This window comes from Rhinolophus ferrumequinum, chromosome 3 (assembly GCF_004115265.2).
Source record: "Rhinolophus ferrumequinum isolate MPI-CBG mRhiFer1 chromosome 3, mRhiFer1_v1.p, whole genome shotgun sequence".
In the NCBI taxonomy this organism is placed as follows: domain Eukaryota; kingdom Metazoa; phylum Chordata; class Mammalia; order Chiroptera; family Rhinolophidae; genus Rhinolophus; species Rhinolophus ferrumequinum.
The window spans coordinates 95919336-95935313 of NC_046286.1; the positions used below are offsets into that span (position 1 = coordinate 95919336).

The following is a 15978-nucleotide window of genomic DNA, read 5'->3' on the forward strand; positions in this document are numbered from 1 at the left end:
TAAATTAAAAAATGAGAGGTAGTTAAAAAATGAGAAAGAAAACCTATAATTTTAATATCATCCTTAATATAAGGCCAGTATTCTCAGTGGATATAAATATTTTTAAAACTTCCATTTTAGGTTATTCAATATTATATTTATTAAGATTAAGATTAAAAAAATAGCCTCCAGGGGATATTAATATTCAAATGTAACACTTTGATATAAATATGACACTGACTTTTGTGTGTGTTTGCACGATAGGATACTGTTTTCTTGAATGTCAAAAGAACATGCCAATGCCAGGCAAGTATTTTGTCTTAAAGATTTAGTGGTACTTATAAAAAATAATATGGCAGCTGGAAGATTTGAGCACTGCACTGCCTTTCAATTGTGGATGAGAATAGTTTAAAAATAAGTAGTTCTTAAGATACTACGTGAAAACAGTTAAGGTCTGAAGTAGAGAAGTATGTTCTTCATAACCGTTATAAAACTTTTCTTGGTTAAAAACTTAGCTTTGCATTGGCTTTCACTTTCAAGGAAAATATGCCACAGGACAGATGCTTTTCATCAAAATGTTTTATGATGCTACATGTAGGCATTCCTTTATTAAATCCTTTCTTTATATTCCAAAACTAAGTTGTCAAGCCTATTACTATTTTTTTCTCACTAAAGTACATACTTTACACAACTGTTTGAGAACTGGAGAGCCAGTCTTTTAATAAATTACTTACAGTTTGGACATGTGATATATACACAAATTCATTTTCTTCTATTACAATTAAAAACAATATCATTTTCTGATTTGTCATTAAGATAGAATATCTTCAGATTATTTTGTGCTTATTTTTTCTCTTTTCGTCTTACTACTTTTTACACAACAAACTTCTGTAATGAAAATGCCACAGTTTGGCAGTGAACAACGAGAGGAATCCCCCATAGGATTTTCCAGCAAACAGAGATAAGTAGCTCTTTTTTCATGTACAGAAATATTGGCTTCAAAATTAGTATACTAAACACAGTATATATAGCATGTTGAATACCATTGTTACAATTTAAAAATTGGCTTTTTCTGTCTTAGGTTATAATTAAAAACGCAAACCACAGTCAACTTTTTGGCAATTATTTCTATAAGACCATATTGCACAAGAGTCCTTAAATACAGATATAAGTTATGCCATTGGATTAATTATTACAACAACTACGTGGCAAATGAAGCAGTTTTACTTTGCACATGCAGTCTCTGGAGATACACTAGGAGACTGTTCATAGGACTACAAACACAGTTTGCTTGCAAATAGAATGAGTGGTGAATAAAACAAACTTAATTTGGCAATCCATTGTTTTCTGTGGTATCTTCTCCAAACTTAATCATGGGTAACCTTGATAAAAATGGAGACAAAGACCATATGGTTGGTTGTGTTTTCACAGTAGCCTGAGGAATGCTAAACTGTAGTTCTCCGGGAACCTAGTTTCTGGTGTTACGTAACTTCTCTTATTTCCCATCCCAGCCCTCCAAAATGATTTTTATTTTTTAATTAAAATTAAGATTCAGAAGTAGAGATGGCAGTACTTTCAACAAATGACTTATAAATTTGAGAGTTCAAAAACCTTGGAAAAGAATCTCTGTGCATTAAGGTATAAATCTGCAGTTGGGCATCTTCATACATGTGGGGATTAGGATCCAACAGATTTCTATTGATCACCTCTCTAACTCGAGAATCGAGACTGACCTAAAAAGAAATAAGAGTAGATACATTAAATGATATTTTTTTCAGAGGATCCCTATTAAGTAACTGTAGGTTCATGACATTTCAGAGAAATCCAAGAGAATAAATCCAACTACCTAAAATCACGAGGTTCTCTTTTCAAAAGCTACATAGCCTTGCATACTTTTCTCCTTCAAAAGTTGAATTAAAGAAACAAAACAAGTAGTCTTTTAAACCAGAATTTTAGTTCACAGATATCTTGGCTTACTTGGATTTATCTTTTTTATACATTCACTCCAGAGTTTTCGACAATTTCTGTTCATTGTTGAGGGACCAGAGAATTCCCTGGCCAGGTAACAGATTTACCGCCTACCATTATTATATAACTGCTGGGGTGACCCTCTTGACGAAGCAAGGTAAAAATCCGGCAGAAAGTAGTTCTCTAGCAAAAATTAACATGTTTATCAAATGCTGGTTCTTGACAGTTTCATATTCCAGCAAATCCTACTCTGTCAAAAGTAGGAAACCAGGAATGTGGAAGGGCCTAGTAGAGCCGAACCACAGCAGGCGTTCTTCATGTCTCACGTCTACCTGGCAAAGCATAGGAAACTATTGTCCTTCTCTGGGAATACATCCAAAGATCTCTGTACTAAAGATTACATAGAACCGTTGTTTGAAGTGGAATCTTTGAAAGGAGAAATGTAAGTAGGGATTCAGAATACCCATTCATCAATACAATGTTGTTTGAAAAGTATACAGAAATTAAATTCTGCAACTGATGCAGTTATGTTTTTTTTTTTCTTTGCTAAATGCCAATTCTGTTGGAATTGGTAGGGCATGTTGGTAAAGGAAGTAGAGAAAAATAAATAGCAGTAAGGACATGCTTGGTGAATGGAACTAAGCTCTACCCTGAAATGACATGTTAGCGATACCTTCCAAGAGACAAACCATCACTGAGTCCTGACTGGTTTTCTCAGTCTTTACTACTGAACGAGGACTGGGGCATCCTGACCCATGGTTATATGTCTCATGATGATGTATTCAGGTCTATACAAACCTTTCGTATTTATATCTAAACATTTCCTCATAAGCATTTTGCAAAAGCCTTTTGGGTTTTGGCTTTTTTACCCACTCATGTTTAAATTAAGCCTGGGATCTGCAACAGTCCCAGTAATGGAAGCCTCTCGTTTCCCATCTGATGTCCCCAGCTTTCTGAGCTCTATGGCCCACATGGAAGTGGGTTGATTGATACACCCAGGAGATGGCTACTACAGGAGGATTTTTCAGGGAACAGTGATCCAGACTAAATTTCTGTGGTTTAGCTAGACCAATGTATATGTAGGGAAAAAAATGAATCTCTTGGCTGCACTATTTATTCTTGGTCAGGAATTTAACAAAAAGAGAGATGTTGTGGAATTAGATCATTTAGGTTTTGTTCTCTGTATTATTGCCATATAAGATCATCATCAAGTACAAAATAATAAAAAAGTACCGGTTTTTTTCTAAGCTTTTTGTTTAAAAATATAATTTGTGCTTGTACTCAACATGAAAATGTTGATTGAAGTTTAAACTGATTGATCTTACTCTGTAATGTGGTGTTATGGTAAGGGGAAGTCTTACCAAACACACTCCACTGTTTTTATAAATGTTTCTTTTTCAAACTTGCGAACTTTTTGCTTCAATGGAGAAAGAAACATTAGATTAGTGATAAAGAAAAGAGGTCATTTATTTCTTAAATAATAGCATAATTAAATATAGCATAGCAGTTTATCAGTAGCTGGAACCATATTAGTTATTTAAGACAGAAATAAAATAAATTGTTAAATATCTTGAGTTGTTAAATATCTTGTGTCTCGTAAAATTCTTGTGTTTTTTTTTCAAATTAAAAACAGCAGTGAAATATAGAAAAAGTAGTACCATTCAACACTTAGTAATCTGTAATAAAAAGGCACGTGCTATTTCCATTTGAAAAATGTTTACATTCACATCTGTTTGTTTGTTTGAAAAGGTTGTCGGTCAAAAGAAGTGTTAACAAGGATAAACCCCATGGGTCTAACAATCTATAGTTTCATCCTGTGGCATCTTTGTGCTTCCGACTGTGGAACATCTATAATACAAGTTAGTCAGGGGTGGATTCCAGCCTGGGCCGGAGCCATAGTCACCCTAGGATTCAGGCACGACTATATGGCTTATAAGGCCATCTTATTGGGGCTCCAATGCAGGAGGGACTGGGGAGTTTGCTGTAAAGAACTTATCCTAACAGAAGACAAAGTTGAGTAGCACAGACAAGAGTTGTTCTTCGGCAATGGAAATTTGTTCCCTAGTCCTCACAGACTCACATCTAAGTGGGGGGAGGGAGGGCTGCAGTGCAGCACTAACAGAGTTTAAAGAAAAGAACTACTGTGGAACAGGGCACAACACAGTACGGATAGATTTGGCTGCATTTAACTGGCAGTTTTAGCTATGGTGGAAACACTGGTGGTGTTGAGATTGGACAACTAGCTTTAAAAAGGCATAAGTGACTTTGGAAGCTTTCATTCGCACAGGGAGTAGGAGACAGAGAAGAAGAAAAGCAAGTGGCTTGTAGACTCCACAAACTCATTGGGAGGAAAATGTACTGAGAGCTCAAGATTCAATAAGACTGTGGAGGTAAAGTGGGGAGAATGAAGACGCATCTTGCTAGTGTGGCTTGGGAAAAGCTGGGTCAAACTGAGTTGTATACCATTTCTAATCTACCAGGTTTCCTATCCAATTGGCGAGAACATTGACACAGGTGAGTATTTCTGAAAGAGAGCACACCAAGTTTTGACCCTGCCATTCTGTTCTAGCTATCAAGATGCAATGGAACTTTGTGGACATTTATGGCAGAATTGCACTGGACGTGATGAATTTGCACTGAAAGCCATTTTCCCCACTTCATAGAGGCCCTTCCGTAAGTCAGTTGATTCCTTGACCAATTTTTTGTATGTCATTATTAAGTTTTTCCCCCATTTTTTCCATTTTATTTTCAGTTTTACTAAGTGGCTTAATCTAGGATTTTATGTAAGTAAAATTCTGATTAATATTTTTTTTCTTTTTTCCTTTCTAAGTCTGTATTGACTTTGAGCAATTATAGCTTATGCTGTATTTTTAACTAAATTTGTTCTTTTTAACTTTAACTAAATTTGGTTTTTCTCATGTTGAATTATATAGATACAAAGAATATCTGATTCTTCTGTCAGTTTTAATAAAATTTTACCATGTGCACTTTTAGTCTTATTATTTTGTGTATTTCTACTGAAAATAATTATAAATTGTAAATAAAACTGATTGATGGAATTTATTTCTTGGAGCAAAGATCTTTGGTAGGATAAAGTACAGTAACCGTATTCTTGGTGGGGTCCAAATGATGGGAAATTTTAACTTGCTTGTCTGAGGGAGAATTCAATCGTGCAGTTAAGGTTGCTATTTCTCATTTTGTTTCAAGTTCTAAGGTGGGATTCACAGAAATCTATAGTGATGCCATGAAGAAAATACTAGACAATGGCATAACTATTCAGCATATTGTAGTCAGAAGAGTACTGCATTTAGAATCAGAAGACCTTATTGGGCTTGTGTTCTCTCTCTACCAGATGTAATTCTAATGTCCGCTTGGAAAATAAGTTTCCTTTGCTGTAAGATGGTGCCATCTGTCCTAGTGGCTACAGGATTATTGGGAGACTCACAATAATATATGTAAAATCATTTTGTCAACAACAAAGTTTAAGCCCCATGTAAAGTAATAGTAAGAATAACTGATCATAAGTATGATGGCACCTTGTTGATCAAGCCCAATGTCTTTAGACTTTGTATCAACTTGAATTTTACCTTTCCAGAGTGACCTTAACCTGATACCCCTATTCTAAACTACATCATTCAATCTCCACTTCCATCATAATGTTTATCACAATTTTTATTCACTTGTTTTTGACATGATTTGTCTGTCTTCCTAACATGTAAGCTCTACAGATATAGGCCAGTGATTTTTGTTTTGCTTTGTTTTTTTTTTTTGTTCACTATCATGTACCTAACATCTAGCCTGACTCATAAGAAATACTCAATAAGTATTTTTTGAATAATATGCATGCACAAAGAAATGTATCTAAGAAACTATAGTCAAATTAGTCCTATTTAGAAAAACTAATTTAAATCATTGAAAGTGCTAAAGTCAGTTTCTCTTGAAAAGGCATATACACACATACACAGAATCCACATGCTTATCACATATGCATTATTTTTAGATAATTCTAGTGTTTGAATAGGTTTATTCTTTTTTTCTTCCAGCTGGCAACTGGAAATTTAGGGTAAAATCGGAAGAAGCAGTTTCTACTACTGTGAGATTACCATACAGCAGAGCCTGAAAATCTTAGATTTAGTGAGTTTTAGAGCTTTTCCCCCTGCCATCATTCTACGAAACAAGGAAGCTGAGGTCGCAGAGCACTGATGTGCGTTGCTTAATGTCATATGGATGGTAGGAGGTAAGGCCGGATGACGGATGTTTACAGACAATGTCATCACAAGGGAATCTGTAGATGACTGAACACACATAGTTTCTGTGAATTCAGATAAGTCTTAACATTTGTTGCAGGCTTTATAATTATTTTTGTTCAATAGCTCAATGCTTTTAAATAGACTTTTTAGTAAAGTTCTTTATTTTGTTGGGTTTGTCTTTTCAATACTTCATAAATGTAAGCTGCCACCAGTATCTGCTATGTGCAGCCAGGCTACCATTAGTCTTAAATTCCTCTTTATTCCCTCCGTTTCTTTTCTCTTGAGGACATCACATAAAAAGAAAATGTACTTTTGAAAGAAATGCTAGTTTTAATTTGTTTTTAGATTTTTCTTAAATTTAAAATTTGGCCTTATCCCTTCTTAAAATGCATGCTATACCAAGAAATGGAAGTTACACTGCCTCCTGATTGCAAGCATGTATTTTATAAAATAATGTTCAAATTATTAAAACTTCATGTAACACACTCTTAAATAATGGAATGTAATTTTCAGCACACTGGCTTTATGAAGGAAATAAGCTTTGTACACATACATAATTTTAAGAGTGTAGACTTTCTCTATATTTGACAAAGAGAAACATGATAACCTAATTAAGGTAAAATGAAAGTTGAGTGAAGAAATACGAGATTCTGGTTCAGAATAAAATCCTGACAATTTTTAGCTATTTGGTCATTACCATTTTATAAATTATTCAAATGTTCACGTTCTTTAAAAATAACTGAATTAGAAACAGTTATAGAATTTCAGAGGTGGAAAGGCCTGATTCGTTGGCCCCCAAATGGGAAAAGATCCCAACTTCCTGTGCTGAGAGAGACTTGGGTGGAATTCGGGTGCAGCAATAAGGAGGAGCATGACTGATGCGCCATGTCATTGCGGGGAAGAACAAAATAGTAGCACAAGGCCCTCAGAGCGGCCGTAGTGGATTTGGTTTACTACTTACTCTCTGTGCTCCTTTTTTTTCCCTGTAAAATCAACTGAACACCGGGGACAAGAGAAGTGAACTAATTGAACTCCAGTCGCACCATTAGTTGAAGCAGAGCCAGTACTGTGCCCCTGAATATGAGTTCAGTGTTATTGCTACTGTACAGTCAGGGCACTCTTCAGGTGACAGGTGTTCTCTCCAGTGTTGGAAAACAAAATATGAAGGGTGACAACTCAGTATCAGCAGACAGTTAGTAACCTATTGAGGATGATTAGAAATTGACAAGTTCTTGGACAAAGTCCGTGAGATACGAGAGTTTGCAAAGGGCTCTGGGATAGCTCTGAAGTGCATGCCATATTGTGAGTGTATCAGTGAGTCAGTCATTTGACATGGTTCAAGAGTAACTATGTCTATACTTTGGCTTAAAATAGCCTTTTAACAATTGTCTTTTATAGTTACAAATACCTACTTCTAGTTCATTTGTTTTTGCTGCCAAGCAATAATCAAATATAATTACTATGTTGATGGGAAAGCAATCAGTTGGCTAAACAAAGGCACTTCATACAGTCCAATAATTTAGATTTTATGTCAAGAGTTATTTATAAGTCTGCACAAAAGTAGCATAATGATAAAAATTTGAATGTCACTTCTCTCTGTCTGTCTCTTTCTTTGTAGTATTTTGAGGATAGTAAAGAGTAGGCAATGGCCTAATTGTAGACGTTAAGAAAAATACAGGAGAGAATAAAAATGGCTATTACACTAAATATTTGTCTATTTAATTTAGCAAAGTTTATGTTCTTGATCAGGATGTAATATTTTAATGACTGTTGGGTGACACTCAACAAAGTCAAGAAATTAGGCTAAAACAAAACTTCATTACCTTTGCAGAAGAATGAAAACCCAATAGTTTATATTTCAATCATCAATAACTATGATAGCACTAATCTATGACCCAAAGAAGAAGTAATTTTGTGAAAAGTAAGTATTTTACAAAGCTCCATCCATCAGTGACATCTGAAAATCAGGAGCTGTGAGGACAATGGGAAAGTGTTTCCCATAAAAAGCTAAAAATTAGAAAATGGAAATTGTAAAATAAAGGAACTATGTGTTCTTAATATGGGAATACTTTTTCTACTAGCATTCTTTTAAAATAGAACAGTCATCATTTTAAGATGGTACATATTATGTATTTTGGGGAGAGATGGATTTATAACCTAATAAAAAATGTTTAATTCCTTAGGTAGACCTTATTAGAGGTAAAATGGTTTATATAGAATTCCAAACACAGAGATTGGTAAAGTAGACACTAATCCGTTTCATAAATTTCAAGGTAAGGAGTGGGAGGCAGCTGGGGCCACATCAGGTGTTGGATGAGGCACCGATGAGTACAGCCTATTTCTAGGGGACTTCATAAATGTCCGTGCACTAAGAAAGGGGTGTGCACACTAAATTCTGGGAGCAGAAAGGACCAGGTCAGGACATTTAAATGCACAGGTAAAAATCACAGTGGTTTAGGAGGGACATAAAAACAAAAAGAAGGTGGTTGGAGAAGAGAAGGCATTCTAGGAACCTCTAAATTCAAACGTTTGTAAGCACTTCTGGAACTCTGTCACCGGGCACTCCAGAGGCCTGGGCACACTATTAACCCCTCCCTCACCCAATGCTTTTAACTCTTGGAGCTGGAACATTTCTCAGGAACAAACTAATTTTTTAAAAGTTAACGGAAAAGCATTTGGTTGCTTGAAATGTATCTTATTAGATATATTCTGGCAATGGGAGAAATAGCTTGTACTTTCAGTTAACAGGAAAACTAGAATAAGTCAAATAATTGCCATTACCCATCTCTCCCCAAGAATATTAATGGGTCACAAAGGCTCTTTGTTCAGTTCTGCAAAAATTGTCTCATAAGCATCAACAAACATGGCATTTTTGTTGCACCTCTATATCAGAGGTTTTCAAACTCATATGTATGTGGAAAGCTTGTTAAAAATGCAGATTCCTGAGCTCTATTTCTAAAAATTCTGATTCAGAAGTCCTGGGTAGGCCTCAAGAATTTGCTTTTCAAACAAATGCTCCCGGTGAATCTCATACAGGTGATCTGGGGATCACACTTTGGGAAACACTGCCCCAAAGTAAATGATTCTTTTCCGTGTGATTTTGAGTCAGAGCAAATTGTATTTAACAGGCTTCCTAATGTTAGTTCTGAAAAGCAAGTAGATTACCACAGATTCAGCCAGAGGTAAATGATCAAAGCATAGTGGGGAAACCGAGCCTTCAAACACATGTTCAGATAGATCCTCAGAATGGATCTAAATTATCTACCCAGAGAAGCCTTCCAGCTTGTCCACACCCCATGCATTACCCAATTCGGACAGACGTCCCTTTAGGTTCTTCCTTGGTCTTAGGAAGCCCACATCAATGTTTTCCAGATTTTTACCTCTTTTGGTGATAGTATAGAAATGTAATCGTCATATATCATTCTGGCCTTTTCTTCAATTACTTTTTTGTTCTGCTCTTTCTTTAAGTCTTCACAGGCAAGCCAGAAAAGTAGGTTCTCTTCACTATATTCTGTTCGGAGGAACTCTCTGAAAAGGTTTCTTCCTGCTGGAGCCTTCATCATCTTGTCAAAATTTTGAGACCAGGACAAAACTTCATCTGAAGTAGGGTTTTGGCTGCAGAGACAGAGTGGGGCCATTACCAAAGGAGACTTGGACCTATGAATGCTAGCCCGGGTAGGAGGAGGTAGAAATGCTATTCAATTGCTGCCCTCTAGTGGTCATTGCCGCTCAGCCCAGCCTGATCTGGTAAATATCTGCCAGGATGAGGTTAATTTTTTTCTGGGTCATGGCAAAATTTGTGTTGGGTGGACACTGCGTGCCAAGGAGCCAAGAGGCTATACACACTATGTGTGTGGCCATCATAAATTCCTAAGGAAGCTTGGAAATGTTCACACCTTAATATTTTGCAAGTTGATAGAAACAGCCCTGTACATTGTTTGAAGGGCAAACTGAATCTTTTGTTTGCATCTGATGTAGATTTTCATTTAAAAGCCATAAGATACAGTTATTATTTTAATCTCTGGTAGCTTTTTCCCCCATTTATCACTGAATCTAAAATAAGACTACATTCTGTGCACTTGTCAGATATTTTCCTAAATTTTAATAATTATTCTATGAAATATGAATGGTTACCCAGGAATGGAGTTATCACAGTTACAAAGCACAGGGCTTTTATAATAATACTGAGGACATTTTAGGTATCTAAATTCAGGTTTTCAGTGACTACTTCCCTCCAGAAACCACCAGTTATTATTCCCTTTGCTTATATATCATTGAAGTGGAAGAAACTGGAGATTCTTATGGTTAAATTGATCCTGATATTGCTTTCCCATTCATTGGTCTATTTAATAATTTTCCAACCTAAAGTACATTTAGTCAAATATATATATATATATATATGCATATACCTTTTGAATCAAGTATTTTAAATAGATTTTTATTATCCCAAAAGTCTGAACTTCTTCATTCATTTAAAAAAAATTAAAGGAGAAAAAAAGTACTATGAAGCATCAACACTAAAACTTTTTAAGCAGAAAAAGAAAGCACCTATAATTATACAAATCATCTACTTGTATTTTGATTTTATTCTGTAGATAGAGGATTGCATTTCAACTTCTCATTTTGGAGAAAATACTTGGTTAGAGACTGTTCTGATGGACCAGGGACCACTTGGGTGCCCTTTCTGACCGACTTAGGTCATTCCATATCATGTTTTTGTGTGTTTTAGACTCTTCCCCTATAAAGAGAATAACATAAAGAAATACTCTCAGAAAAGGCAAGTAAAGAATTAGGGCAACTTGGGGGGCTAATTCAGGCAACAGTCATTATTTTTTGGAAGAGAAAGATAAAGTCAGGCAATGTTTTAGCTTATAGCTTAACATAGCTAATAGAAAAACTGATTTTAAAAAAATCACAAAATAAGATCTCCCAGACTGAGTACGCATTCGTTTCACAAAACCATTCTGAGTTACAGGAATCAAGAACTGGTACTGAAGCACCGAGTAGATGTAAATGGTATATAAACACAAGACACAATTATAATGTGAATCACACTCACCTTTCCTCTAGGACCTGGATACTCTCCATTTTTGTGGTATGTGTGGGTCTTTCTGCAGTTTCCCCTCTTTCTTCGTTCCTAACAGTGAGGCTGTAATGTAGCATAACACTTTATTTTGTCTAGGGAAAACCAATCATTTAAAGAAAAGAAAAAAAATTGCAGGACAATATTTCACAGAAGAATTTTGTTTTTAACTATGTGAAAATATTTAGTGTACAAAAAAAGCAATGCCATTTTTTAAAATGATGGGTAAGCCCATGTCAACGAAAAGAAAGAATCGTTATTTAATAAAATTATAAAGTAAATCAGAACTCACAAGTGGATACTGTTATACATTCTGACTTCATCCGTACATAATTTAAATTATTTAAAATCTCTGAGATACTTACATGATTATATGCTTTAATAATATTTGATATTCATTAATATGCTACTCTTTGGAATAACACCATTTTGACCTTTGGTTAATTCTATTCATAGTTTGTTTTCCATTTATTTCCCCCCACTGAAAGCTAAAATGTGTCAGAATCTAAAACAGCATTTGCCATTCACATGGGCCTTCTTTGCAGCCCAGGTTTGCTGCCACCAATATCAGCATTCTTCTATCCACTCCAGTGTGAACTACTAGATTTATATTTGACTTGTCTTTGCCCTTTGACCCCATTTAGTCAATCTCCAGCGTGTCCAGAGGGACAGGCCAGCCACTCTGAGGATTTGGATAGGAGAGCATTGGGGGAGAGGAGTCTTTGGTACAGAAATGTGGGGATTCTACAGGATTACAGGGGCTAGGATAATCCCATGGGCTTTCATAACTCAGAACGAAAATAAGAATTGTCCAGTTCAGGTAAATTGTAGCTCAGAAGCGTCTTAGGGTGGAATAGCCAAGATTCTAGGTGTAGACTAGACATAATGAGGGGGTTTGGGGAGATAATAAGCAGCAGGTGGGGAGGGTGACTCAGTGGCCTTGGCAAAATCAAGCTACCGAATTAGCAAACCGATCCGTCTGTCTAGAAACCAAGGAGCTTCATGGGAGCTGGTCAGAGATCAAAAAGGAGTTCAGATGACATCTCTTTCCCTTGGTCATTCACTTTTTTTCAATAAGGGGAAATGGAAACTATTGTTTTTTAGTACCTCGTATGTGCCAAGCACTGTCCTTTTACTTCTAATTTTATTATCCCCATTTTATAGATGAGCACTGAAGCACAGAGCTGTGTGGTATGTTGGCTCAAAGTTGGACACTAAGTATGTGGTATGGTTGAAATTTGAACCCAATTCTGTTGAACGATCCTGTTTTTTTTATTGAGTGCCTATCAGGAGATATGCTATCTGATATGCACAGAAGCAATAAACTACTCACTATGTGAATGCTGGAAAGGGTCACTAAATATGCTTGTGGTGGAAAGGAGGAGTTTATTGGGGAAAGCTTCCAACAAGCAGTTATTCGTAATCTGGAAAGTTTGGCAAGGGAAGCTGAGATAATGTCTCATTCATTCATTCTTTCATTCTCAGGTGCAAGGGTGAGGATAGAGAGAATGTCGCAAAGGGAAGAATTTAGGGGAGACGGGCCAATCTATCTTACCACTGAAAGTGAGACTAGATAGGAAAATTTCGTTGAGAAAGTGGACTAGCTGGAGAAAAGTGAACCCAATAGGAATTGGAAAGGATTCTTTAGTCAGAAAAAGGACACTGCAATAAAAAACAGGAAAACTTGATGGTGAGATAAATTGATTTCTCTACCAGTTTCTAAGGAGAGTAGCAGAGTTATTGGTTTAGAAATGAGAAAACCTCTCACAAAGTGGTGTGAGAGGCCCAAACAATTCTGGGAAGCAGAAACTATAGCTGATTGGTACTCAAACATCCAGCAAAGGTACCAGTGCTCTGCAGGGAGGCAGCAACTCCAGGGTTTAACCCCTCAGAGCCTCTAGCTCAGGGAAGCCATGGGGAATACAGTGAGGGGGGATTCAGAGAGCAGCACAGTTGCTTATGTGTCTGCATATGTGGGTGCTGGGAACTACTTGCAGCTTGATGTGACCTAGGACACCTCAGTCCTCCATCTGGCTACACACTTACGCCAGGTATACAAGTATGTGTAGAGGTGAGTCTACTTCTCAAAGTGTCTATCTTTGACTGGCCTGCTTCTCTAGAATTTGATGTATTTCCAGTAATTATGAGAAAGTGGGTGGGAGGAGGTTGACAATAGCCTGTGAAATTTCCTAGCAGAAATTAATGATGCCAAATGTAAGAAAATATGCAAATTTTTGGTAAATTCTAGAAAGATTATATTTAAATAGGAAATTAATACTCATTCTTCCAAGCTTTACGAGGCGTGTGGGTGTGTGTGTCTGTGTGTGTGTGTGTGTGTGTGTGTGTGTGTGTGTGTGTGTACATAATCAGGTACTACTATATAAAGACTAGAAAAAGAGCTCACTTTTGCTGATTAAATAATAACCTTGAAAATTCATTTTTGTTACATTTCCACACAAATGCGCTGTGACACACAAATGCAGGGATTCTTCATTTTACGCAATGTCTTTGAAAACATTTTTTTCTCCATTGTGTCTTTGCTGTAGAGCAACAAATCTGGAATCCACATGCATGACTGACAAGTTTCTGAATATGAATTCTGGCTCTTCTATCGGTTTCTGTGATATTTACAAACACCTCAAATGCCACCATATTAGCATGATCATTATGAAATAATTGGGTTGTGTTTATAGCTTTCATTTCTACAGATGGTAAAATATGGACACACATTTGTACTAAAACTACTTATCATAGCCACCCAATAAGTGCTTAACTGTTTACCGTTTGCTCCATTTCTTGATCAAATATTGGACACAATATTGTTCTGTAGACAGAAGGTGATCTTGAGCAGTCAACAGGTGTTCTTTTAATCAACTGTCCTTTAGTACCGTTCTTAAAAAAATCGGTTTCAAAGTTTTAATTATCAAGAACCACTGATAATCCTATTTAAAAGGAAAAGATGGAGAAATTGACAGGAGAGTTGGTACTAGACAGTTTGTCATCTATGTCTTAGGAATGACTAATGTTTGTTCCCAATTTCACTTGTCCTGTTCTAAGTAATATAGTGGGTTATTTTAAGGTAATGAATTACAGGAAATACTTGCTTTATCTCAACATATACATATTGTCGTGCTTTAGTAAAGCTCTAAAAGGAAAACATCAAGTTTAACAGTAGTGAGGGTTCATTATAGATTTTTTTACTTTTACAATGCTTGCTTTATTTTACATGAACATTTCTGCTTTTTAAACTACTAAAGCTGTAAAGAGAACAAAATGCATATACAAATGCCACTGAGGGAGTCTTAATCAAAGCTTAAGTATTTTATGGAAAAAAATGCCAATAATCTAAGGCTAAGTAGACGAAAATAAGCATTTAAAATCCCACTGGAAATTTTCTAGGGTGGTGACTTTGAGAAGGGAGAAACACATTTGACATATTTCAGAAAATAAGGAAATGTTCCCTCTGTGTGTGGGGATAGGTTTTTTGTTGGTTTGTTTACAGGGAAGTTGGGGTTGTGGGGAAAACATTACCAGCTGCCCGTGATAGTTTCCCTTGACTTGTCATCACGGATATGTGTGGGGCCTATTTTGGAAGACAGTCCACTTTTGTAAGACAAACAATTGGTTCTTAGGGAGAACCCTTGAAATTGTTGCAAATAAGATGAAAACTTTGCAGTAGCCATGGTAACTGCAGTAGTAGTATCCTACTACTGTAGGATAGAGGATGATCACAAAATCATGTATTTACACAAAAACTCAAGGAATCAATAAGAGGGTTAAATTTAATCCAGCATGACATCAAGGCTCAAGAAAGAACCACTGTAAATGGTAAGGCAGATACTAGTCTCTATTTTAATATTCTCACATTGTGATATCAGTTTTTCTTTTTCTTTTTTTTTTTTTTTTACAACCAGTTTTTCCTTTTTGTTTAACAGCTTCTACCTCAAACTTCCCAGTGCAAAAAATGGAATCAACATCCTTCAGGTTCTGAAAAAGAATTGGTAGGTTATTCTTTAAATGTTTCATTTTCCTTGGTCAAAATATCATGGTAAAATAATATAACAGCTTCATTCAGTAGTCAACAACGACTTAAAGTACGTCCGAGACACCCGGTTTATGCAACACTGCCTGGGTTGGAAATTCAACATCAATAAGAGAGTGGCTCTGACATTGAGGAACCCTGACAGGTAAATAAGCATCACACAGCACTGCAGTGAGAGCGGAAATGGAGGTATGCATATGGTGTTTCTTAGACACAGGTGCAGTATCCATACATTTGCATGTGCGAATTGAGAAAGGCTTCACAGAGGAGGTAATGATTAAACTGGGCTGAACTATGAGCAGGTGTTTGCCAGATGGAGAGTTGGACAAAGGGAATTTCAAGTAGAGGGGGGAGAAAACGTGTTGAAGCTGGGAGTTGTAAAAAGGCACGCCATAAATGTAGAACAAAATGGACAGGTCAGATACTTCGGGGTGAGAGCCATAAATTAGAATAGGCAGTGAGGTGTGGTTATGTAATGAGTTCAGGAAAACAATGAGGGGACTCCAAATCAAGAATATACTTCCTTTAAGATAATTTTGGCTTTCCATGCTCTATTTTCCTCATCCATAATGGGATAATGGTAGTGACCTATTACGCAAGGTTATAAAGCAAAGACCAAACACTTGGGACAAAAAGGCAAATTATTGCTCCTGGTT

General features: G+C 36.2%; 1 protein-coding gene across 5 annotated transcripts in view; it reads right to left on the reverse strand.

The window, feature by feature from the left end:
• Positions 1 to 15978, reverse strand: part of RGS17 (regulator of G protein signaling 17) — a 93354-nt gene continuing 77376 nt past the window's right edge. For 3 of the 5 annotated variants that reach the window (XM_033097766.1, XM_033097746.1, XM_033097756.1), the window contains 3 exons: positions 11257 to 11346; positions 9578 to 9812; positions 2 to 1712 (listed from right to left, as the gene is read on the reverse strand). In XM_033097766.1, the coding sequence (XP_032953657.1) occupies positions 1524 to 1712; positions 9578 to 9812; positions 11257 to 11346 (514 nt within the window). In that variant the 3' untranslated portion in view covers positions 2 to 1523. Of the gene's footprint in view, positions 1713 to 9577; positions 9813 to 11256; positions 11347 to 15978 lie in introns of all 5 variants that reach the window. The other 2 variants (XM_033097776.1, XM_033097738.1) reach the window with 2 other exon arrangements.